The 24,398-nt window shown below is 51.8% G+C and overlaps 1 protein-coding gene across 10 annotated transcripts in view; it reads left to right on the top strand.

The window, feature by feature from the left end:
* TCF3 (transcription factor 3) overlaps positions 1 to 21,159 on the top strand; it is a 127,331-nt gene extending 106,172 nt beyond the window's left edge. For 5 of the 10 annotated variants that reach the window (XM_073323783.2, XM_073323781.2, XM_073323789.2 and 2 more), the window contains 7 exons: positions 612 to 685; positions 1,536 to 1,739; positions 3,452 to 3,575; positions 4,932 to 5,091; positions 6,275 to 6,513; positions 10,905 to 11,049; positions 12,888 to 21,159. In XM_073323783.2, the coding sequence (XP_073179884.1) occupies positions 612 to 685; positions 1,536 to 1,739; positions 3,452 to 3,575; positions 4,932 to 5,091; positions 6,275 to 6,513; positions 10,905 to 11,047 (944 nt within the window). In that variant the 3' untranslated portion in view covers positions 11,048 to 11,049; positions 12,888 to 21,159. Of the gene's footprint in view, positions 1 to 611; positions 686 to 1,535; positions 1,740 to 3,451; positions 3,576 to 4,931; positions 5,092 to 6,274; positions 6,514 to 10,124; positions 10,352 to 10,904; positions 11,050 to 12,887 lie in introns of all 10 variants that reach the window. The other 5 variants (XM_073323788.2, XM_073323787.2, XM_073323786.2 and 2 more) reach the window with 5 other exon arrangements.
* The last annotated feature ends 3,239 nt before the right edge of the window (positions 21,160 to 24,398 follow it).

Genomic DNA, 24,398 nt, shown 5'->3' with positions numbered 1-24,398 from the left:
TCGTTTTCATATGGCATGACCGGCACAGCTGAACTGGGGGCATTGAATTGTTAGATCCCTCCATCTCGCCACTCTGGTAACAGCTGGGGGTTATGCAGGTACCTGGAGGCTGCCCTTCTGCTGTGTCTAAATCCAAAAGCAGGCACACATGCAGGTGTACCCACAGCATGAATGCCTGTATGAAAACACTGAAGGGCAAAGAATCTGCAATGGATGTTGATAAAAGCAAAAAACTTGGCTTTCTGAGAGAGAGGATTTACAATAGGGGCTAAAGCACTGATATGAAAATATAACACTACTGGGGTAAGGGGGAACTAAGGAAAGAACCTATTTGTCTGTCTGTATGTATGTATGTGTTATATCTTTCCCAGATTTGATGCTTTGCTTGACATTGGGGTGAGGATTGTTAGCTTATTTCTCTCCACAACCCTTGAGTTTCCCACAAAAATGATTCCTGCCCCATAACCCTCTTTGGCCCAAGAGACACAGGTACATTTACGCAGGTGGCCTGCCTCCTGCGGGGCTTTCCGCTCTTTGCAGTGTTCTAGCCCCATCTAGCGTTGCATTTGAGGGCTGCATTTGAAATTTATCCAATGTGCGGTTTGTTCCAGGCACTTCCCAGTGGCCCCGAGCAGGCGGACAGGGTGCCTTGTCTCCTAGCTATGAAGGGACTCTCCACACGTTAGTAAGTATCGCGTTGATCATTTCTACTCGGTTTTCTCTCTCTCTCCTCCTCCTCCTCCTCCCCCCCCCCCCCCCCCCCCCCGCAGTGAGCAGCGATTAATGAAATAACACATTTACTGCTGGTTGGTTGGAAATGTGGTGGGGGAGTACAAAGGAGAAAACCGGTGAACCCAACCCCGTGGCACCCATTGTTTTTCTGAACAGTGGTGCACCACTGGATTACCCATCAGATCTAGCCTGCGGGCCCACTGTGTACTGGAGTGCTTAACACTGGAGAAAAGCTTTCAGTTGCAAACATAACGTCATCGGCACTGGCGGCAAGCCACATCGCCCAGACTAGTGTCCTGCTTGACACAGCTCAGCACCGGGTGCTTAAGAGAAAAGTGCAAGAAAACACACCCTGAACACTGATACAATAACCTACCTGAGGTGGGAAGCTTTCTCCCCAACCTCCAGTAGATAACAGAAGTGTGAGGATTTACAGCCTTTATTTTTTTTATCCTTTCTGATACGACTCCTAGATGTTCCTTTTATCCATATAACGGCTTAATCCCTTCTTGGAATCCCTCACTGCATTGTGTCGGGGAGTTTCACAGGCTAATCATGCCCACTTTAAAGTTCCCTCCCCATGCAACAACACTTAAGGGCCCCACAGCTTGCTTGCAGAGTTTGAGCACAAGGAGCGTTATGGAGGTAGGAACCCTTCTCGAGTAGCCTTGCGATGCTTGTCTGTTTTTGCAGCTAGTGGCTCTGTTGAGGCACAGAGGCGATGGCCAGAAGCCAGGCAAGCAGTGTTCTTAAATGTTAATGGAATCTTTATTTCTCTCCACCACCCTCCCCGCCCCTCAAAGCAAAACAAAATGGAAGACAGATTGGATGAAGCCATCCACGTGCTGAGGAACCACGCAGTGGGCCAGACGGCTGCCATGCCAGCCAACCACGGAGATATGCACAGCCTGCTGGGATCGGCCCCTGGTCACAGCGCCTCAGTGGGCGGGCTCAGCCAGGCCTTCCCCACTTCAGTTATGCCTATAGGGAACAGGCATTCGAGTCTGGTGAGTCAGGACACTGGTGGTGGTGGCTGCGGTAACGCTAGATGCCAGGGCCTTGTGCTGGGAGCTGTACGAACACGTAGCCCAGAGACAGTCCCTGCCAGAGAGCTTACAATCCAAGGCCCCGTCTACACGCAGACTTGTACTGGTTTAGTGCAAACCACTGTGTGGATACCCCGATTTTGGTTTAATTCAGTTTAGCTTTAATCCTGTTGCCCAATCAACTGAAGCCGAATCGAAATAAACCACAGGCTTAAACTGAAATTAGTGTGTTTGTGCAGGGGGTTGTGCTGGTTGGTTTCAGTGTGTACCTTGAGTTGAACTGATGCAGTTCTCCATGTAGATAAGCCCTGAATGTAGGACTCCAGACCACAGCTGGATCCAGCAGTCAGCCTGGGGGAACCCAGGTTGTCCATGAGATGATACTGGTCACCATGAAAAGTGGAGGTCACGTTGTTGTCTCCTTCTGGGTTAGGGGTGAAAGCTTGAACATGGGGATCTCCCTCTTAGAATAAGCCCTCCAAGCAGGGATAAGTGGGGAAGAGAGACAGTAGACCCTGGAACCAAGGGTGTTTCGGCAGAATCGAGAGCGCTTATAACAGGGTTTACTTGCTGAGTGACTCCTGGGCTTTGCTCGATTGTAAGCCCTTTGAGGCAGACACGGCCTCATCTTCTTGCTTACTGAATAATTAACCACATGAGAAGAGTGTGGCCTGGTGCCCTGCCTGCTCAGAGGGGCTGAACTCCAGAGTTCCCCTAGAGGAATAGCTGCAGGATGTTCTCAGCCTGTGCAGTGCAGGAGGGTCAGGCTTGATCACGGGGGTACCTCCGGTCCAAGAGACTTTGACTCTGTGAACAAGTGCTTGAGGGGGTTCTGTGCCTTGAAGGGAGAAGGATCAGGAGCTTCCTGCCGGGGTGTGAGCATGAGGAGGGGCAGGTGGAGGTGTTTCAAGCTTCCCAGGTGCTGTGTACACCCAACTGCTCACTTAAAAATAAGGTGCATGGCAACCTTTGGATTAGAAGCTCCTCTGAGCAGGGATTGGGTTTCTTACAGTCCCTGGGTCTGTGAAAAGGGGCTCTTGGCACTACTGCGATATCAATAATTACAAGTTCCATGTCCATGCTTTCGGAGAGGGCTGAGTTGTTCTCCAGCAAGGGCTCCTTCTCTGAGGGGGTTTGGTGGTGGTGGGGCAGTCCCTTGGAGATGCATCAGCCTGAATCATAGACGTTTGAGATGGAAAAGATCTGCTGAGGCAAGTCCAGCCCATGCCGGCGTGTCCCCTGCAGCCTGTTCTCCAGGCTTTGTCTCACCTAATGTCCCAAGCGCCGGGGCCTCCTTTGGGAGATGACACAGGCATGGTTCATGCTGCTGGGGATGCTTCCTACGATTTGGTCTAGTCTGAATTGTCTGAAGCATGAACAGGACATGCCTCTTCCCACTGAGTCTGGCTTTTCTCCGAGAGGAGCTGGTATGGAAGCAACTTTAAGCTATTCCTCTCTACCTTCTGCCCACCTAGGCTTGGGGTGAGAGGGAGGGAGCCCGGATCAGGCTGGATGTTGCTGGGTGTTGGAGAAAAGGAACACGTAGGTGAGGTGTTGGTGCAGACCACGGCGCCCTCCTGGCTCCAAAGTGGTGATATTCGGCTTGAACAGTGCCTGGTATCTCCTGGCTCTCCTATTTGCCCTTAAAGGCTGCTCTGCTTTTTCTGCTGTAGGTGGGAGGAAGTCACCCTGAAGACGGACTGTCCAGCAACCCGAGCATGCTCCACAACCATGTTACGCTTCCATCGCAGCCCAGCTCGCTCCCCGATCTCAGCAGGCAGCAAGACACATACAGCGGTAAGGTGGTGCCTCCCCCAAGCCTTGCCCACTTCTTTGCTGGCTGGTTGACCCTGGCTCATCGGGGGTAAGATGACCCCAAGACCTGGCTCTATGAAAAGCATGAGCCCAGTGGAGAAAACAGTGCGAGAGAGGTTCCCAGCCGCATGGCATGCGTATGGGCTAGAGCGGGGAGCGTGTGCTGTGTGTGAGCCTTTGGGCCAGCACCGCCCTGGAGGCAGGGAATACTGCAGCTCTCACGTGGGCAATGTCCGGTGACTTTCCATGGTACGTTCTTCAAGGGTCTTCAACACAGCTTCTAAACCTGCACATGCAGCCTAGGACCTGCACTCAGCTGCAAATCGCTCTTCGAGCCCTGCCTGGTTTGTAGTTGCAGTTGAGTTCTGATGCTGGAGGGCGTTTTGGGCAGGGTGGGCGTTACACTCTGCTGTGTCCCCAGAAGCTTGTCTTAGGATATGTGGACAGTACCAGCGAGGGGTGTGATTTCCCCTGCTCACGCACACATTCTCGCACCATCTGCCATCAAGACAGTGCACGTGTAAATAGCTGCAGAAGCCTGGGCAGTGGTGACAGAGACCCAGCTGATTGCATACCCGCTGGTTCTGCTGCGCACGGTGCTGCAGCTGGGCTATTTATACTTGCAGGAGCTCACCAAGAGCTGGCACTAGCGTGTGTCGCGGGGGATCAGACTGCTAGCGCATGGTGTAGACGTAGCCATTTGAGATAAAGCCTGGCCTTGGCAAACCCACCCACCCACCCTCTGTTCCGTGCACCGTCAGTGCTGAGTGCAGAACGAGTCTATCGGTGGCGTCTGTGCCTTGACTGATGTTCACCTCGTGGCCCGGCTGCTTACGGCGAGCTGTGTGGATGGAGGCGTTGAGAAACGTGCAGTCTTGGGAACTTCGCCTGCGAGGAGAGGTCCAAATCCCAGCTGGGCCAGCTCCAGCCCTCTCTTCTTCCCAGGCTGATTGACTGAGTTCTGTGCAGTTTTTGGAGTGAGGGTCTCTCAGATGAGAGCGTAACTGGCAAGGCCCTGCCTCTTCTGCATGGGTCCAGACACCCAGTAGCGCTTTATCCTGGGGTTGGTGCAACCCCCAGCATCCTCTCTCAGTAGCTGGTTGCCTACCCTTCTCCCCAAACATGGTGGTTTGCATGGCTGTGTGTGTTTAGGATACGAAGGATCCTGTGCAAATATACTAGAATTATCCAGCCTATTCATAAGTGTCAGAGGAGACAGAGATGTGTCTGGAGCCCGTCACCTTAGCCGCAGTTGCAGCGAGGAGCTTTCCCTCTGACCTATCCTGCCCCAATCGGATCTCGCTCAAATGGCCATGTGCTGCTTTGATGCCATTGCAGGCTTGACGGGGCTGGGCAGAGCCAGTGTCTCCTCGGGAACCAGTGAAATAAAGCGGGAAGAGAAGGAGGATGAGGAGAACACGTCGGTGGCCGATAACTCAGAAGAGGAGAAGAAGGAAATGAAGCCGTCACGGAACAGAACAAGGTGCTCTTTGAACAGGTCTCTCCCTTCATTTATTCTGTTACTGGAGGGGGTGCTGTTGGGACAGGAGGGAAGGCTGGGGTGGGGAGGGGGAGGCTGTGTGTGTGTGTGTCCTGTTGACCTCCCTGCTGATAAGAACATGCTCGCTAGCTGGATCCAGGGATGCTGTGCCAGGGCCCTGCCAAGCCTCAGGCTCCTGCGCGGAGACCAGCACCGCCCCAAGCTACCCCTGCTTCCCATGGGGGAGGAGTCTGAGGCCACCTCTTAGGATTTACGACACTTTGGGAGGAGGAATGGCAGTGCTGGGCCCATCCTCCTGCGTCTTCTCCAGCCCTGGTAATGCCCCACCTGCCCACCTTTTCAGGAATTCCTAGTGAGCAAGAAACAGGCCAAGCACTGGAGATCAAAGCAGGCTGCAGCCCAGCTGCCTGGGTGGTCTTGGACGTTAGTCAGGGCTGTGCTGGAAACGGCCGACTGCTCAGCTGACCTCAGACAGACCCATCGCTAGTTTGTCCGCAGCAGGAGGTGGAACCTGAGTGGTCTCGTCACTACACACGTCCGGGCTATATGGATTCTCTGTCACGCAGCCAGTTATGTGGGAATAGCCCGACTGAATCAGACCGGGGCCCATCTAACCTGGTATCCTGTCTCCAACACTGGCCAGCTCCAGCTGCTTCAGAGAGCCCAGCAATGGGCAGTACTGTGATAACCTGCCTGGAGGGGAAATTCCCTCCCCACCTCTGTCAGTCAGTGGCTGGTTCACACCCTGAAGCCTTCCCCAAACTCTGTATTTTTAATCTTTGCTCTGCATGCTGACATTACCTGTGTGTGTCCGTTCCTGTTTCTGGCTATGCTTAGATCGTGTGACAGTGAGTTCCAGGGGTTAATTGCACTGCTCTGTTCTGTTCCTGGGAACCATTCCCATTTATTGGTTTTAAATGGCATCCTTTCTGTGTAATGGAGTCCAAGGGCAAATGGGAGCACGGGGATGCTGTGTGCCAGGGCTGGAAAGGTTCTAATGCTGGCAGGAGACGCAGGGCGCTGCTCCCGCTCTGTAGCAGCGGGGCGGGGGTGGGGTTCCTGGACACATTCCCTTCAGCGCGGAGGTAATCATGTTGCTGCAGATGTGTTTTGTTGTGAGTTGACCAGTGCTGAGCGTGCACACGAATGTCCCTGTCTCATTCTTATTTCAAACCATTAGTCAAGATGAGGATGAGGAGGACGATCTTCTTCCCCCAGAGCAAAAAGCCGAGAGGGAGAAAGAGAGGAGGGTCGCCAATAATGCCCGTGAGCGTCTGCGGGTCCGTGACATCAACGAGGCCTTTAAAGAGCTCGGACGCATGTGCCAACTCCACCTTAACAGCGAAAAACCGCAGACCAAACTGCTAATCCTACACCAGGCCGTATCAGTCATACTGAACCTGGAGCAACAAGTTAGAGGTCAGTGAGGCTCCCAGAGTGGTGATATTTTACGTATCTGATCGGCACGGGGCTGTCTGTCTGTCTCCCCTGTGCCGTGGTGCTGCGCTGTTCTCCTTCCCACAGTGCCACCTTGGGCTCTCAAGGCCCTTTAAAGTGTCTCTTTTTAATTTATTTATTTAATTTTGTTTTCTCTTTTGCATCCCTGCTGTGCTCTCGGGTTTTGTTTTTAAAGCCATTGCACGTGCTGCATGTTGTTCGTTTGGATGCACAGGGGTAGCTTCCCTTCATGGAAACCCGTGTGCACTCTTAGCACTGCTCTAATGTCTCTAGGGCGCTGCCCTAGCTTATAACAGAGTGAGGTTTCCCTGCCGCTGGGCCATAAAGAAAGGCATGCATGAGAATGAAAAAACAGAAGGTGACAGTGTATCCAGGGGCTGCTTCCCTTCCCAAGCAGTACTGTGCCCGTCTTTTCTCCCTCTTTGCAGCAGCTATAGGAAATTCCCTTCCTCCTCCTCTCCCCCCGCCCAATCCCAGAGTGGGGATTTCTGCTCTCCTCCGGTTGATGCTGTAATAGGCAGCTCGGCTAGGTAGCTGCTGATGCACCGGGGGGGGGAGCTGGGAGGAATTGCAGGCAGGGTTAGGTGCAGCTGTGTCTGGGAGGAGGTGTGAGGCACTCCAGTGGGAGGCGCTGGTGTTCAGAGTTGTGAGCGGAGAGGCAGAACTGGCCAGTGGGTGGAGAGCTCAGAGGAGGGGCAAGCCCTCCATACTTGGACATCTTGCGTCTCCGAGCCTGCTGTCTGTGAGCAGTTGGATTCCAACTGTCTGTGGGTCTGACGGTCCTGGGGAGCTCTCTGCCATTAGCAGCACCTCTTTAACCGACTCTACTGGGGAGACAGACACTGGTTTGGTCCTGAAGCCATTCTCACTGCCAGGGCAGGAGAGCTTTACCGGCCTGTCTAGTTCAGCTTATGCCTACTGTAGGGGTTTCCCCCAGGGATGATTTTCCCAGGCTAAGTGGATCTCTGGGTGCAGTCACTCCAGCCAGAGGGGAAGCTGTCGGGTTTTTTTTATTATTATTATTGTTTTATTTCCTGCTCTGAGTAGCAAGGGGTTTTTGCTGCTTTGTCTGTAACACTTGCCGTGCATGCTCCCTACTAACTTCCACCCCCAGTCGCCATTGTTGCAGAAGCGTCTGTGGCCAGTTAACCCCTTTCCTTCCTGCAGAGCCTGTGGTCCTATGAATCCATGGTTTGTGCCTGGCTCCTCTCCCCCCTGCTGGCCTCTGCTGTTTCACTGTGACGCTGTTGGAGTCCTTTTGTGCCTCTCTTCAGTTTGTAATTTTTTGCCTTTCATAACGTGTATTTTTTCCTGTCTCCCTTCCCCCCACCCTTCCTTTTATTTTTATTTTTTTGTTCTGTTCTTTCCAATCTCCTACAGACAGTCCCCAGCCGTGACCTCTCGGTGGTCCCACTCTCTACCTTGTACTTGCTGCTTGCTGATCGAGACGGCGGGTGGGGAGGGCGGGCGGGAGAGAGTTGGCACCGTGTTCACTTTGGTCTCCTCACGCTTGTCCTTTTTTAAAGCCTTTCTCAGAGGTGGAAGCCCCCGCCTCCTCCATTGCCAGCGAATACCCATGCAGTGAGCTAGGGCACTGGTCCCCCAACGCCTTCGTTCTCTGGGCTGCGTCCCAGGAGAGAGGGGCCCCATCTCCCCTGAATGCCCTGCCATGCACTTCCCAGACCGGTCCCTTCTGAGGGATGCCATGATGTCAGGTGGCTCCGAGCCCTGCTTGTGACGGGGCCTCTGACAATAGTCAGGTTGCAGTATTTCGATGAAAAGAAATGCAGCAGTAGTTTAGAGGCAGCGTAGGTGTCACTGTGGCTAGAGCTGTGCTATGAAACAGCCGGGCAATGCAGATCTGTGCAGTGCATTGGCCTGGCCCCAGCTTAGTGGGCTCCATGAATGGGGGCTAGGTACCCAGTGCTCCGTTCCCAGTATGGGACTGAATGCAGCTTGGTCATGCTCACCTGATAGCATCAAGCAGCACTTGTCTCTAGCAAGCAGAGCGCTCATGGGTAGAGGGGCAGGAGATGGCAGACGGATGCAGCTCTATTGAAGGCAAAATGCAGAAGGCTTTGCCCGTGTAGGAGTCCCTGCTGGGCAGGGGGCTGCTGAGCTGGACACTGGTGATAGGTATGACTGCGAGGCTCTCTGTGAGCAGCGAGAGTCGTTACTAGGTTCTGCCTAGCGTCAAGGAGATGCTCGTGTCTTTAGCCGGCTGAGAATCCAGGTGACAAGTATTCTCCAAGGCCCTGGCACTCTCCCAGCAGTGGATTTCCTGGCACACTGATCCTGAAAGCCTGGTTCGTGCGGCTGGAGGGTCTGAATGAGCCGGGATAGTCAGGAGTGGGACTAAGCACTGGTCCCGTCTGTTCAGTCCCCGTGCACCACCGTACGCAGCTGCTACCCTCTCCTGGCTGATGGGCTAATCCCGTCCGGCTCCTCTGGGGCTGAAGGCAAAAGCCAGACTCCAGTTTGAGGCCTTGACCCCAGGACAGACTTCAGGCAGTTGTTCTTTCCTGTGAGAATTTTGCTCTGGGGGAGAAGATCGTCCCTGCATCCAAGGGGGGGAGGCAGAGGGGAAAGGCGCTGCAGATGAAACCAAGCTCTTCAGGTGCTGCCAGCATGTCTCTGCGTTGCAGGCCACCCCTGCCCAGGCCAAGACCTGTCGGCTTCTTGCTCTGTCAGGACGCTGCCAGAGTAGCAAAAACAATGAGATGCCCCATGGAGCCTCCTCACTCAGCTTGCAAGGGGCGAGGACACCATGAGCTCATGACCCTGGTTTTAAAGTAGTCAGTCGCTCCTTAACACTGACTTAAATTCTCAAATTTCCAAGCTGTCTGCCTGATTCAGTGGGTAGAGCAAGATCTGGGTTTGGTTCCTGCCTCTGCCACTAACCATGGCAAGGTAATTCCTTCTGTGTGCCCCCATTTCCCCACCTGTAAGATGGGTGTCGGACTGACCGACCAATCAGGGCTGCGATATGTAGTTGAAAATTTTCCATCAAAGCTGCTTTTGACGGAAGATTGAGCTTTCGACTAGACTAAACTTTTCACGTTAGGTGCCTGCTATCCACTGAAAACTGAGGTTTCTTCGGAAAAACTGAAAAGCAAAACGTTTTTTAGCTGAAAACCCAAAACGTCTGGTTTTCGACTGAAAATGTCCACGCGCAGTCAGCGTCTTCCCCATGCGAGGAACGCCCCGTGCACGGACTCGCCCGGAGGAGGAGCGCGGGGTAAGCACGCGAACCTGAAGGCCCCTAAGGCCGTGTCGCACCTCCTGCCCTCCCTTTCCGCCTGTCGGCCCCCGCGCCGGCCCGCTAGACCTGCGCAGAGAGGTTGGCCTGGTGCTGGCAGCACCTTAGCTTGGCTCTCTGAGACAAGGAACCCGCACGCCGGGGTTCCTGTGAAAATTGGGGGAGTTCCTTTCTCGGTTGTCAATTGGCTCCCGCAATGCGAGGTTGACTGAGCTTTTTGCAGTGGACCCTAGTGTCGCTACCAGCACGGCAACTGACCGGCCCCCGTCGCTTACACCCTCCCTGACTAATCCCTGTGGTGCTGTGAACCCAGCAGTACAGACGAGGCCCTGTCACTGGAGGACAAAGATCTGAGGGACCGGGAGAGGAGAATGGCCAATAACGCCAGGGAAAGGGTGCGTGTACGGGACATTAACGAGGCCTTTAAAGAGCTGGGACGCATGTGTCAGATGCACTTAAAAACGGACAAAGCACAGACCAAACTGATCATCCTACAGCAAGCGGTGCAGGTCATTCTGGGCTTGGAGCAGCAAGTACGAGGTATGGTAACAGGTGACAGATGCATTTTTGGGACCTTTCTCTTCCCATCCGTTTCTGTGTGCCTGTCTCTGGATATGTATTTATAACGGAAGCTTTTGTTGCAACTTCGAATGTTTGCCATTCCAGTGGGGAGCTGCAGTGGAAAGCACTTAGGCTGAGATTTCCAAGGCCTCATCTATGGGATCTGAACACGCAATATGTGGAAATGAGGCATCCGGCGTCCACGTGGAGGCTTAGGAAAACTCAATCTTAAATGTCTTCAGCCCACCATCTCTGACCGTCTGTTTTTTTTTTAAACCAGTATGCATTAAATTGGCCCGATATTCCTGCAGGGGAAAGAAGTTTTGCTCTGGCAGGGGGTCCAGTGAGGTAACTGCTGCTGTTACGTGGAGCAGAAGGGTATGAAAGAGCTTGCACTGGGGTTACTTCCTTGTGCATTCCACTGCTTCTCTCTTGGGACTCCGGGGTTTTTTTTCGGATGCTGTTGCTCCATGATGCTGTGGCATGAATTGAGTTTTTTCCCCACCCTTCCCCCTTGCTCTTTTTGGCATAGAGCGCAATCTGAACCCTAAAGCAGCCTGTTTGAAGCGTCGGGAAGAGGAGAAAGTGTCCGGAGTAGTAGGAGATCCCCAGATGACACTTTCAGCTTCACACCCTGGTCTAGGAGATGGTCACAACCCTGTTGGACACATGTGAAGGTATCGTCCTCTGCCCGCCGGGTCCCAGCACTCGGCTGTGTACGTGTCTCTGAAATCTGTGCCAGGCTCAGTGCAGGTCATTATTTAACAGCTTGGCTTTCATCACTCACTGAAATTCACAGCAACCAATGGAGCAAACTAAAATGCATGATTCTGGCCCCTAAGAGCTAGCCCTTTAACTCTGTCAATCACCTCCTGTCTGAAAATACTGCAGTAAAGTTAGAGATCTCCTTTAATTGGTCTTTGTCAATGACACACATGGAAACATCTAATTCCTTCAGTTACTGACTAGGTTATTCTCTATCCCCACCCCTCCACAACACCCCTAGGGACAGCGTAATATCTAACTGAGTTCTATTTGTGTGCACAAAGAGCATCCCCGTACAAACAGTCTCTCTCTGTGTCAGGAACCTGAAGGCATGCTAAAGCCATGTGTGCTCCAAGAGCCCGTGCCCTGTTAGGAGCAGCGGAGCTGCTGCGGTGAGCAAGGCAAAGTATTTTCAGACTGTGTTATAGGCCTGGACGCTTCACTCAGTCCCTCCCTTCGGAAATATAATTCCCCCCACCCCCTGCTTACAGAAGCGTGTCGTCCCTGTATCCTCCTGCGTGTGCAGGCCATATTTAAAATCTGCTCGCTGTGACGGGGGATTTAAAAATAAAACCGTTTCCTATCCTCAGTGCAGACTCCAAGCAATGAGCTAGCACTGATGTTGCAGCAAAGCCATGTAGCACTAAGTCTTCCCTGCTGAGGTTGCAGGCAGTATAGACCCTGGAGACCACAGCACAAGCCTGGCAGCTGATGGCCCAGTGCAACTGTAATTTATTAGCTATTAAGAGGAGCTTGAGCAGTCCTGCTCATCACCCCGTGTGCTCCCCACCTTCCCCCCAGAAGATGCATCCTGAGTGGTGGCTGAGGCAAGTCCCTGGGGAAAAGACCAAACTGAAATTCTGATTCCATTTAACTGGGGCTGTAACAGTTTCTGGCCCGGCCCCATAGCCGTTTAAATGGTAGAAGTACGTGTTGAGGGGAGGGAGAGCTCAGTGGTTTGAGCATTGGCCTGCTAAACCCAGGGTTGTGAGCTCAATCCTTGAGGGGGCCATTTAGGATTCTGGGGCAAATATTGGGGATTGGTCCTGCTTTGAGCAGGGGGTTGGACTAGATGACCTCCTGAGGTCCCTTCCAACCCTGATATTCTAGGATTCTTTGATGTATAAAGCCTTTGCGAGTTTAGGCACACTTAATAATGTCGTCCATCCCTCCGCACGCACTCGCTCCAGATGTTGTAAAGGCAGCTTTACAGTTTATATGGCCCTGATCTTCAGCAAAGGACACAGGCATGTGCCTGGCCGTAATCACACGAAAGAGATGCTCACCCAACCACAGACAAATCTTAATGGTGGCTCTGTATCATCAGAGCACTGGTGTGGACAGGAAGCACTGTCATTAGCTAGGTACAATGAGCAGTTCCATTCGTGGCTGTCACTCAGCTGCCGTGCTGGGTGCGGGGATAAGTGCAAGTGGAATAGGACAGCTCACGTGCCTGCTGATTCTGTTTGCAGTGCAGTTGTAGCTCTGTCTCAGAGGAGCAGCCGTTAGTCTGTAGCCGCAAAAAGAACAGGAGGACTTGTGGCACCTTAGAGACGAACCAATTTATTTGAGCATGAGCTTTCGTGAGCTACAGCTCACTTCATCGGATGCGTCCAGTGGAAAATGCAGTGAGGAGATTTATATAGACACAAGCACAGTGAGAAGTTGGTCCAGTAAAAGATGATATGCTCACTTGGGTTTTCCTCTTTTTTCTTTTTCTTTTTTTACTTTTGTTTCTCTTTATTTGTAGATCCTTTTTATTCCCCGGATACAGAGATGGGTAGGAAGCAGACCCTCGGTGTGACCTGCAACCTTCTTGAACCATAAACTTTAGTACTGCTAATACTGACACAGGAGAGAGGAGCCTGGCATGCTTTACGGGGGGGCGTTCAAAAAAGAAACAAACACTTGGTCAAAAACAAAACAAAAAATTGCCTTAAGTATAAAGTGTGGAGCCGTCAATACATATCACTCAGTTAACGGGGGGAGCATCCTGTTCTCTTGGCTTGTTCTCAAGCAGCCAGCAGCAAAATTGTGCCTAAGCTTAATATTTCTTTCTTTTTTTTTTTTTTTCTTTTTTTTTTTTTTTTTTTACAAAGGACGTTAGTTACGAGGTTTTTTAGGTAGAGCAGCGTAGCAGTGGCCGCTTGGGTTTTTTTAGCTTCTTTTGCATATGTTTTGTAAGCAAAAAAAAAAAATTTTTTTTGTATTAAAAAAAAAAGTCTTGTACCCCCTCTCCCCCCCTGCTTTTCTGCTGCTGTTTCTATAGTTGATGTTGCATCTTTAGGATCAACCAGAATATTAAAATTGTATTAAAAGAGACTGGATATAAAGAGAGAGAGAAATTCTCCGATTCGGCTCTGAAAGCCACTAAATGCGAATGTAGCCACGGGGGGGGGGGGATATTGCTCCTTGCCTGGCTTGTACCTTCCATTGTAAAAACTCACATGCTGAATTTGTCATCTCTGCTTCGGCCACTTCTCATTGGGGAAAAGGCTGTTAAACGACAAAGCAAGTTACGGCAGCTTACATCAGTGGGTCTCTGGTTTCTCGCAGCCTCGGTAACCAGGAACCACCTTGGGTGGGGGTGGGGGGGTGTCTCTGCAAATTGCTTTTCATTCGCAGGGGGTCCCTGGAGATTTGGGCTCCTTCGTGGGAGGTGAGAGTGAGAAGCGAAGAGGCAAAGAGCACAGCTGTCTTCTGGAGCTTCCCCGCTAAAGCAGGACGTGTGGCTATGGTTGGCAGAAAAAGCTGCCGAGAGAGAATGGACCCGGGGGAAAAGGGGAAACCGGGGTATTGGTAAGTGAAGAAGCGGCACCCCATGTACAGGAGAACCCGGGGACACCTCGTTCCCATGCAGCTGAGCAATCACCCGCCACCAGAGCCACCTCCGTGGGAGGGGAGAGATGCCGAACAAAGAGAGGAGACAGAACAAAGATGGAGAGCAGGACTGAGAACAGGCAGAACAAAGACACCAAGGAAACAAGGCAAAGAGAACAAAGAACTGAGTGTGGCACAAAAGCCAGGGTGGCTGGGCTGGAGGCTGCGGAGCCCCCCGGCATGGCATTGGCTGTGCCCCCCAGCAAACCTCAACCTAGGTTCTGGGTAGAGAACAGAGCGAGCTGGAGCATGGGCGTGTGAGACTCCCTCACAGCACCCCTGGGAAAGCAGCGATTCTCCAGCCCATCTAGACGGAGTGTCTCCGTGGGGAGGCAGCTCCTGTCACTTCGTATTTGGAACTGGCAACTTGAAAGAGCCACAGGCAGCTGCAGCAGGGTTATTTCCCCCGCCCCCCCCCCTTCCCTGTTTAACCTGTGTCAAAACCAGCTGCTGGCTTATCTCCAAAGCACCCTCAGAAGCGACTTTCTCAGCAGTCAGCTCTTCTGTCTGCCACTTCGCTGCCGGCCCCGGCTGGACAAAACCACTTTCCTGTGGGTGTGGATTTAGCCTTTGGAGGCAAAGGGATGCTGCTCCTTTTCCATACTGAGCACAGAGAGGAAAGCACGCAGGTTTTCCCCCTCCTAGCAAGACCTTCGTGGCATCCTGTGATGCTGGGCAGCAAAGAAACAGTCCCCCACTGCAGCAGCTTTACTTTCCCTTCGAGGACATCCTGGCTTTCTGGGGTTGCTTGGCTGTTTGCTCTGCTGTGCCAGGACCCGGACCCCTCAATGCAGATGCTAGAGCCCTTGGCAGGCAAGATGCCCCATTGCATTCTGGGAGGACGAATGAAGTGACGTGCTGAGCGTGGGCCGTATCGGCAGGCCCTGGCTCCGTGGAGCAGAGCTGACCCAGAGCTGATGGGGCTGAGCTGGGCTGGAATTAGAGCGGCTCCAAAAATGCTTCAGATTTGTGACCCCACCCCCAACAAAATGTGGGAAGTTGTCCCCATATTTTCTCCTCCAAAAGCAGGTCCGAAATTCTTTATGACCAACCCCGCCCAGCTCTGCCGCCAGCCTGGTCTGGCTCAGCTCTTGTGGGTCCGCCTGGCCTAGTGCCTGCAGTGCTTCCGCCTGGCCTAGTGCCTGCTTGTTAATGCCGCCTGGCCCTGCTGTGTGTGAATCTCCATCTCCTTGGCTGGGCGGATGAGGCATCTGTCTCCTGAGTTTCTGAGGTAGCAGGGTGGCTTGGCTTGTTGGATCACTACATGGTTTATCATTCAGCTTCCTGTGAGGACAGAGGCTAGGAAAGCAGGCGCAGGGCTGTTTCACCAGGTCCTTTCTCTTCCTCCTCTTTCTCTTCACTTCTATAATTCTGTGGAACTGGTGCTACTCTATGGTCAGTCTAGGGTGTCCCCTCTGAAGGAAGGAGGAGGGTTGGTGGGTGGGATTGGATATCTTGGCACATCCTCATCACCGTGGGCATTGACTTAAGCTTCTGGCTTTCCTCTCTTCTGACACCTGCCCTGGCCTCGTGCTCCAGCGAATATCACTGCCTCATGTCACGCCTCCCCCCTCTCCCCCAACGGTCTAGGGAGTGCTCAGCACCTCTGGAAGTCAGCCGCTTGGCTTCCAGGACTGTCTCATTCTGTGGTGCTGCCCAAGATTTAATTCTGGAGTCAGTCACAAATTTGGCAACAGGGTGAGATGATTTCTTCCTGCCCACCCCCTTGCGTTGGGCATCCAGAACATCTGACTCCAGGCCCCCCACCCCTTCCTGATTCCCCCGCAACCATGACGCTCCAGGGGCTTTCTGCAGAGGACAGTGCTGCCTGATGGCAACTCTAGGATGTTGCCATAAGCAACTCTAGGATGCAACCATAGGGCTGCAGCCACATTCTGTGCAGGCTCTAGCCTCACTCCATGCTAAAGTAACCGTGTCCATGCGGCCCCTGCAGTGCTGGAAGGTGGCTGCTGCTTGCTTATGTGGACGGGATTAAAATTGAGAGCACACCCAGTAGGGGAAGCCTGTTTCAGCCTGTGTAACTACTAGGGTTAAAATACTGTTCCTTCCCCGGGGCCTTCTGCCCACACCAGCGAGAGGAGAGAAATTCAAAGGAGAAATGGGGTGAATCTTGGCTAACCCCCCATTGTCAGGTGTTTTGTGGGGTGGGGGAGACAGTAAGTTAGTCTGCAGTGTTTGATCCTGCTCTTTGTATCACTCACAAGAGGCTACACTGCCCATAAAGAATTTCTGTGCTGCCCATCTCAAAATCTGTGCCACTCGCTGAATCTTTCCAGTGTTGCTGAGGGAATTGGGCCCTGTCCTCTCACAGACCACAGCCAGAGTTTTATAAAAGGTCTTAGTTTGGCTGCACCTTGGCCGTAGCCCTGTCCCCACTGCCAACCTCCACCCTCCTTAGCTGCAGCGTTACTCCCCCTCCCCAGAAGGCTGGAGTGGTGCAGGAGCCCTCTCCCAATCCACACCTGGAACGCTGGCCATTGCGGCTCAGCAGGGTTACGGGGGCCCTCTGCTGTCTAAAGCTAATGTAGCGAAGCCTGGACTCGCCACAGCCTGCCCCTTCCCTGGAGCTGGGGAAAGTTTAAGAAACTTAAAAATTGCTTTTTTTTTTTTTTTTCCCAACCAGAAACCCAAAATATGAAAAATGTTTGTTTGGTTTTTGATTTAAATGAAAAAATTGTTTTCAATTTTAAAAACCCCAGAAAATTTCAACCAAAATGAGAATTTTCTGTGAAAATTTACGTTTTGGCCAAAAAGGTTTGGACTCTTTCCCCACCTCCCTTCTCCCCCAAGTTCTATGTAATACTCTGGGGAGATCTCTGACAAGGCTCTCCCAGCTCCCTGTGAATTGTTCAGCATGACTTGTATTTGCCAACTGTCAAAGGAGCCTTAGACACCTCTTCCATTCCTGTTAGTGGGTGGGGAGTGGCTAAATCCCCTAGACCACTTTGCAGATTTTAACCTCTGTATCTAGGGGGGTTAAAACCCCAGTCTGGGCTTTGGAGAATGTAACACTGGATGAAGATCTGGCAGCTGGTCTTTGCCCCGTGTATGCTCTAAAATGAGAAAAGTTGCTCACTACATTCAGAGTTTTATAAAGGATCTTAATTTGGCCCCACCTTGGCCGTCCCAGTGAGAGGAATTTGGGAGCCCCATGTTCTGCCTAGAAGCAATCCTGTTGGCAGAAATCAACATCCACATAGCAGCATTGGGTGCAGAGTTTGCAGAGTGAGAGCAGATGGCCAGTACATGCACATCATGCTTGCTATATGCCTGATGTTTTCACTTGCCCACTCTTGTCTCTGCATCTGTGCAAAGGAGGAGAAAGTGGGAGTTCCATAGCCGCTGAGATGTAAAGTTCTGGGAGATGTGGGTTGTCATCAGAAGTCAGCTGGTTCTTGAAGGGATGCACTCTGGCAAAACTTAGCCCCCAAATTTAGGTTTTCTAAATAAAATTCCTATAAAATTTAAGGCCCACTGGAATGTTCCCCCTGGATTTTTTTTAAATGCCTATAGAAAGAGTTTCAGAGTAACAGCCGTGTTAGTCTGTATTCGCAAAAAGAACAGGAGTACTTGTGGCACCTTAGAGACTAACCAATTTATTTGAGCATAAGCTTTCGTGAGCTACAGCTCACTTCATCGGATGCATAGAAAGAGTGTTGATGTTCCTCTGCAGAGTTTCCTGCCTGACCATTCCTGCTGGGAGAGTGCAGGAGCACTGCAGATGAACTAGCTGATATTTCCATTGTCCAGGCAGAGTGGTGCAATCGAACGAACACCAAGCATGTCAGGGGGAAAAGGTAGTTCGTTCCTGGCACGTTCACCTTTAATCATCAGAGCTGGGGTTTGTAACATAGCCAAGGAAGCTTGTTTTCTAAGAGTGAGCTTTAACCCACATGGCATCCCAAGGAGACCGAGCTCACAGAGCACCAAAAGACTCTCCAGAGCATCGCAGTGCCCAGTATGAGGAAATGTGAATGTATTGTTGGCAGAATACTCTCCATTGTTGGGATCTGGCTTTTTAGTGAAGTCCCTTTACCAGGAGAATTCCAGGAGCTGAAGGCCTGGTACTTCTAGAGAGCTGCGGCCAGCATGAGAAAACAGTAGTGTCCGCATTGTACTAGCCGTGTGCTCACGGCCGATAAATTACTCCTGGGCACTTGCACTTAGATCCATCTCTGTGAGCTTGCTGACAGTCGCTCACCCTGGATCCATTTTTCTCGCTAACCACCCCTCCTCCTCCCTCTGCCTTCCCACCCACTGTGGGGAAAATTGCCCGTTTTGCATAGTAAAAAAGCAGATCCAATCTTTATTCTTTTTTAAAGTCTCGCCCCTGCATCACCTGTTTTTGGTGCAGCCATTAGCCTTGCACCAAGAAATGTGACCAACTCTTGAAATTTGACAAAGTAGCAGGCTGTTTTTTTGCAGTGGGAGGGGCAACAAGAAGGGGTGGCTAACACCATTCTCCCCCCCCCCCAATTCTCTCTTCCATCAGTCCTATGCATCCTTTTCTCTGCATTATGTGCTCAGAGCTGCCCCCGATTCTCCGCTCCATTATTGTCCAGTATAAAACACCTGTTGACTTAATCCATTAGTGTGGGCGGGGGCGGACTTTTGTCTTTAGCATAGATGATGTTAAGCTACCTCCAGCAGCTGCAAAGATATAGAGGGAAAGAAAGGAACAAAGTTGGCGTATTCTGAAGTCAGTGCTCACTTTGGCATTAGCCTATGGAGAGGGAAAGTACCGAAATGAGTGAAAGTGTCTAAGAGCAAGAGGGCAGTGCAGGGAGACGCTGGCTTCCTGGTCCTGCAACTGGATGTTGATCTTGGACTATTTGGCCTAGGTTTGAGGACATGCTGGTTTTCTCCCTTCAGTCCTCTGAAGGTTTTTCAGTCTAGGATTTAGTTTGTTGGATTGATACAGGTTTCCCTGGCTTTTTACCTGGTAGCAGATGAGCTCTGGCCTAGTTCGACTTAAGAAGAGCAGGGTACTGGGCCCATGTGACGAGGTCCCAGCGGGGTGTCTTCGCCAGCACTGGGGGGGCAGTGGAGTTAAACATGCATGGGACACGGCAGAGCCGTCTTGTGGAAGCCACCACTAGAGCAGGTGTTTGTCTCTTAGTGTTCGCTCAGTTTAACGCTGAGGCCAGCGGGGGCGTGTGGAATGTTTGGCTCGGCTGGAGTTGAAGGAAGGGGTTCAGAGGCATTTTATTTGGTTTGCTCCCATTAGAGATGAGCAGCTTTAGAGCGGGCGTGCTGGAGCACAGACAAAACCTTCTGCCCACCCACCTTGCAACAGAGCCTCACCGCCCCCCTCCCCTTTGCCCAGGGACCCTAATGAGTACCCCAGTGCTCAAGCATCCACTTTCACTGTGGTCTCTCCCCCCTGACACGCATGCACCGGGGGGGGGGGGTGTCCAGGCACTAATGGAGTATGGGGACTGTGGGTCACTAACACTGAGAGATGTGAACTCTTGCTCCTTGTCCTCCCTTTCACTCCCACCCGCATCCTCCTCGGACTGCTGCCGACGGAACCCAGCTTGAAGGGTGTATCGTGGCTTACGCCCTCCAAAGGCAGGGCATAAGCTTACCTGACCCCTGCTCATAACCCCACAGTCCCTGCCAGTAAGTCCCAGGGAGCAAAATTCCTCCTCAACGCCGAAGTTGGCAATCCGTTCCTGCCTGAGAGTTGCCCTTGTTAGACAACAGTGTCCAAGGACTAGGCTGATGTTGCTCGTGTCTCTTCAAGCACAGTCGTTCCTTCATTCGGTGTCTCCAGAGGGTGAGGGCAAAGGGAGGCAGGTGCTTAAGCCCACATCCATCTCTGCATCACTTCACTTGTGCCATGAGTGGGTTGTCAGCAGCGGGGATTGAACCTTGGCCCTTTGGAGCTTAAAGCGCAGGCCTCTGCTGCCAGAGCTACAAGCCCCCACTCTGCCCGCCAAAGCTGTAGCAGGCTCATCCACTTCTCTGTGTGCCTTAGCCACCAGTACAGGGGGCAGAGCTGGCCCACTGGGTGAGAACTCCAGCCTCGGCTCAGGAGCCGGGCGTCCCTTAGCAACTCAACATTTAGTTTTAGAACGGAAAAGAGAGAATCTTGTTCTCCGTAGTGCTAATGACAGTAGCCGGTTCTGTGACAAAGGCAGCAGTGCCTGGGGTGACTGGACACGGCTCCCGCCCTGCCCTGGGCTCCCTTCCCGTCAGAAGTTAGCTGTGGTTTCCATGGGCTGCTAAACTCACAGCAGAAGAACCAAAGTGATTCTGGCTCATCAGTGCCGTTGGCTGTTGAAAACCCTCCCCAGAGAGACCATGGCACAAGACAAAAGCATGCGGGGTTAAGGCTGGTTGTATGGAGCACGGCCACCCCTTCACAGCTGGATCCCAGCTGCAGGTGACAGACGCTAACCCACAACGTACCAGCGTGCAGCTCAGAGCCTGTTGCAGCTATTTTAAATACTAGTAAAGCCAAGGGGCCTGTGTCTCTCCCGTGCTGCACCATTGAAGCCAGTGGGAGCCACTGACTTTCATGGGATTGGAACCCCTTCCAGCTCCCTTCTGTCCTAAAATTCATTCCTGAACTGGGGCCTGATCCTGAAGGAGGTTCTAGGCCCCTTCAGTGGGCGCTCAGCACCTCTCTGGGTCAGGCCTGTGGTTCCTGAGGGAAATAGAGAAATGGCAGGTGGAGCAGAGCACTAACATGCCAGAAATCCAGGTGAGGTGCATCAGTTGTGAGCTGAACCATGGCTTGAATGAGCTGCAAGGCTCTGGGAGCTAGTGAGGCTTGGAGCAAACGCTATTCTTTATCCGAACCGGACTGTCCCCACCCCAAGCAGAGTCCTTGGAGAAGGCCTCTGCCTCACTGTTGTCATATGCAACCCTCTTTCCTTGATCCAAATGGCCCTTCAGCTTCCTCTTGCAGTCAAATGTTTGCACACGTTCTCTGCACGCTTACCGAGTGGCCCAAGAGTCTCAACTCCACAGTACGTTTGTCCGAGCCCACTGGTGCACTTGGGATTCAGCTTCTAGGTAGACTTGGCCCTGCCTCAGTGCAGGGGGAGGAGTAGCGACCTCTTGAGGTTCCTTCTAGGCCAACATTTCTGCGATTCTGATGCATCGCACAGTCACTCCGTTCCAAAACCAAATCTGCACCGTGCACTGCTGTTTGCTCTCGAGGGAGAGCAGTGACCCAGAGCTAGGGGTGAGTTGTCAGAGTGAGTGGAGAGAAGTGGTTTTGCAGGACCATGCTGTCAGCCCGTGCAGGAGTGTGTTGGTGGCTTTTTCTGCATTAAAGCCCAGCAGCAAAAGCTGGATTGGAGGAGGTGCCATGGGCTGCTGTCTGGGACAAGGATGCTTCTGTCCACACCTCACCCGGTTGTCTCTTCCAGCTGGTGGACAGATGCCAGTGAGCAACGTCCTTCCAGCTGTTGCTCTGAGCCTGCCTGAGTATCCTGCAGATTGCTGCAGCTGAGCATCCCAGCTGAGACCTTCCTGGGTCTGTAGTCTGCAGTGAGCCCAGTCCTGGCTGAGACAGGAGCTGGACTAAGCTTTGCTTGCATCCACATGCACCATCTTTCCCGTTCACTTATGGGCTGCCATCAGCATCCACATCCTCTCCCTTCAGTTTCTCATCGGTTTGCAGCCACAGGGGCAGCAGCCTGGCTGAGGAGGTTCATCTTTGGGGTTCTCCACATCCCCATCCAAGGTCCAGGAGCTCATCTCTACCAGTCCAGGCTAGTAGCTCAAGGGATAGGCTAGGTAAGGGCCACTCTAATGTCTAGCACAGTGGAGCAAAGCCCTTGGGGCGTGGGACAGGGGCCGCCTTAGTGCCTAAACAGCTGGCAAAAGAGCAGCCACTTCAGCCCTGTTTTGCCCGTCCTAGACAAGGCAGCGGTGAAGCCTGTAGAAAACAAACACTTCTTCCTTTGGTGTCGGCCGCCTGGAGCTTGGGAAGGTTGAGCTCTGCTGTAAAGGAATAGCTGCCTGCACAAGTCCTCAGGAATGAAGGCCACACATCTCTGCTGGAGCACGGTGTGCCACGCAGACCATCTGTGGCCGGGTGTAGCAGGCTGCGGGGGTGCTGCCCCCGTTAGCATCGGGAGGGGTGTGGCGGGGCAGAGACGTATGACGATTGCTCCAATGGCTCTTATGTCTTGCTGGTGCCATGTGGCATTTTGGTTCTGGCGCTACCCAAGTTGCTGACAGCCTCCTGTCTGCTCTAGCGTGGAGTGTACAGGCCCTCGGGTGGGGTGATGTGATCTTTGCGCCTTGCAGAGGCTTGGTCTCCAGGGAAATTTACCCTCACCGGACGTGTTTCCCTTGCCCACATGGTGGTATGTGGATAATGTGTGAGCCAGATGTGGTGAAATTGACTAATTTGGAGTAAGTGAGGTGGGGGAGGTACTTTTGTTGGGGCCCTAGCTTGAATTCAGCCCATCTAGACTACTACCCAATGTGGGTTCGGCATCCTCCCCTCCTGGGGGGGTCTCTGTCAGTATGTCTCCTCATGTGCTTTCAACCACCTCCTGTCTTTCATCTCATGATGCTGATTCCGTTCCAGCCAAGCATCCGTTCTCCTGGTTAGGAAAAACAATACTCCTTCCACCTGTCGTCTTTGAATCAGCCACATGGCAGCTGTGGTCAGAGAGCCACCTGCCTTGGGCAGGGGGAAAGTGGTTTCTAGTGTCCTGCTGAGCGGTTGCCTGCAGGAGAAGGCGCTACTTTGAAGGGGGCATCATGGTTGAGTGTCTGTCGGCATGATGCAGCCCCCTCTTCTTGTCACTGCGCCTTTAGCAGCATCCATCCCCGTTCTGTCCTATTGCATCCACTGAGCTGCCCATGGGCCCTGCATTTCAGGAGGGATGCTGACAGATTTCCCCTGGGGAGCTTTGAACAGGAGGGGGAGCCAAGAATCTCCCTCCATTTAGTGCCAGATCTTTTTAAAGTCCTTTTGGGAGCCCACCAGCTCAATCAAATCTTGTGTCTTTGGGGGAGGAGGAAGGGAAATGCAAATGCAGGAAATAATTTACCTGCCTGCATCTTAGCATTTCTCTTGGTTGGGGGCAGGGAGAAGAGAAAGCAACACCTGGCAACGTTGACTAAGGACAGTACTTCCATCAACCTGCATTTAGTTCATTGCCTATGGGAAAATGACCCATTTTCTAGAGAAGACTCAAACTAGCTTAGAAAATAAAGTGCTACTTGATTCCCCTTTATATATTTTTAGTACTTGGGGGCGGGGCAGGGCAACTGTAGGGGAAACGCCTGTGGAAGCTGTTTATTTTTAACCCCTTAGATGGTTTCTTTTGGCCTTTAAAATAAAAATAAAATAAATTGGTTCTGGCTTTTGATGTTCATGCTGCCTACCTGTAAATCCAGATGTACTTAAGTGGCTGAAAATCCTTGTTCTTAAATCAGATACACATTATAGTTTTGAACTATATATATAGTATATATATATATATATGCCTAACCCAGCAAAAAAATAAAGTATTTGGGGGTGGGGAAATGCATTGTTCTTTTAAATGAATCACAATTGGGGGATAAAATTGTGTTTCCGAGTGCCTCAAGATATGAATTGTTTTCATTTTTTTAAAATAATTTTATACAAGTGTCAAAACAGCTGGCTGGATTATTTGGAATTTTTAAATAATCCTAACTTTTTTAAAGTAGATTTTGAGAACTGTCCTGTATATAACAGTAATGTAGCAATAAATGTGACATTTTATAACAATATTACTTTTTTTCCCCATATCTGTCTTTCAGATGTTGTATACCTATGAATGAAAAGTTGTAATAAAGGTTTTACCTTGTACTAAAAACAAAGGTGTGTATTGGGCGCTGTCCCTCTCGATTTTGTTACTGTTTGGTTTTGTGGTTTGGCTGTACTGGCGTTCAACCTCCAAGATCCACATTTAAGTAGCTAAAGTTTGGCCTGAACTTCCAAATTGCTAAGCTATTCCCTCTCCTGCCATGTTCAATTGTTCCTTGTTTCTCTGTCTCAAGGTTTTATCCTGCTGTCTATCACCACAATATCTGGGTGTCTTCCATGTGCGGTTCCTAGCAGATTGTGTGGACTCTCTGGCACTTCTCCCTTTTGGGGGTCTGAACCCTGCTTGGGGGAGGGTTTGTGGGGTTTCCATTGTATCTTGTGTGTGGGGTGGTGGGTTAGCAGGGCTGTGTCATTCTTACGGTTTTTTGGAGGGGCACCATGTACTTTAGGCCCAAAGTTAACTCTGCTCCCTGTAAGTTGGGGGCCTCCCTCATTTTGTTGCCTAAAATAACGAGCCTCAGAAATCCCAGCCCTGACTCTGAAGTGATGGTTCATCACACAAACCTGAAGGGACCCGGCAGCACTTGCAGTTTC

This window comes from Lepidochelys kempii, chromosome 25 (genome assembly GCF_965140285.1).
Source record: "Lepidochelys kempii isolate rLepKem1 chromosome 25, rLepKem1.hap1, whole genome shotgun sequence".
Taxonomy (NCBI): domain Eukaryota; kingdom Metazoa; phylum Chordata; order Testudines; family Cheloniidae; genus Lepidochelys; species Lepidochelys kempii.
The sequence above is the reverse complement of the archived record's forward strand: the minus strand, read 5'-3'. Positions and strand labels throughout refer to the sequence as shown.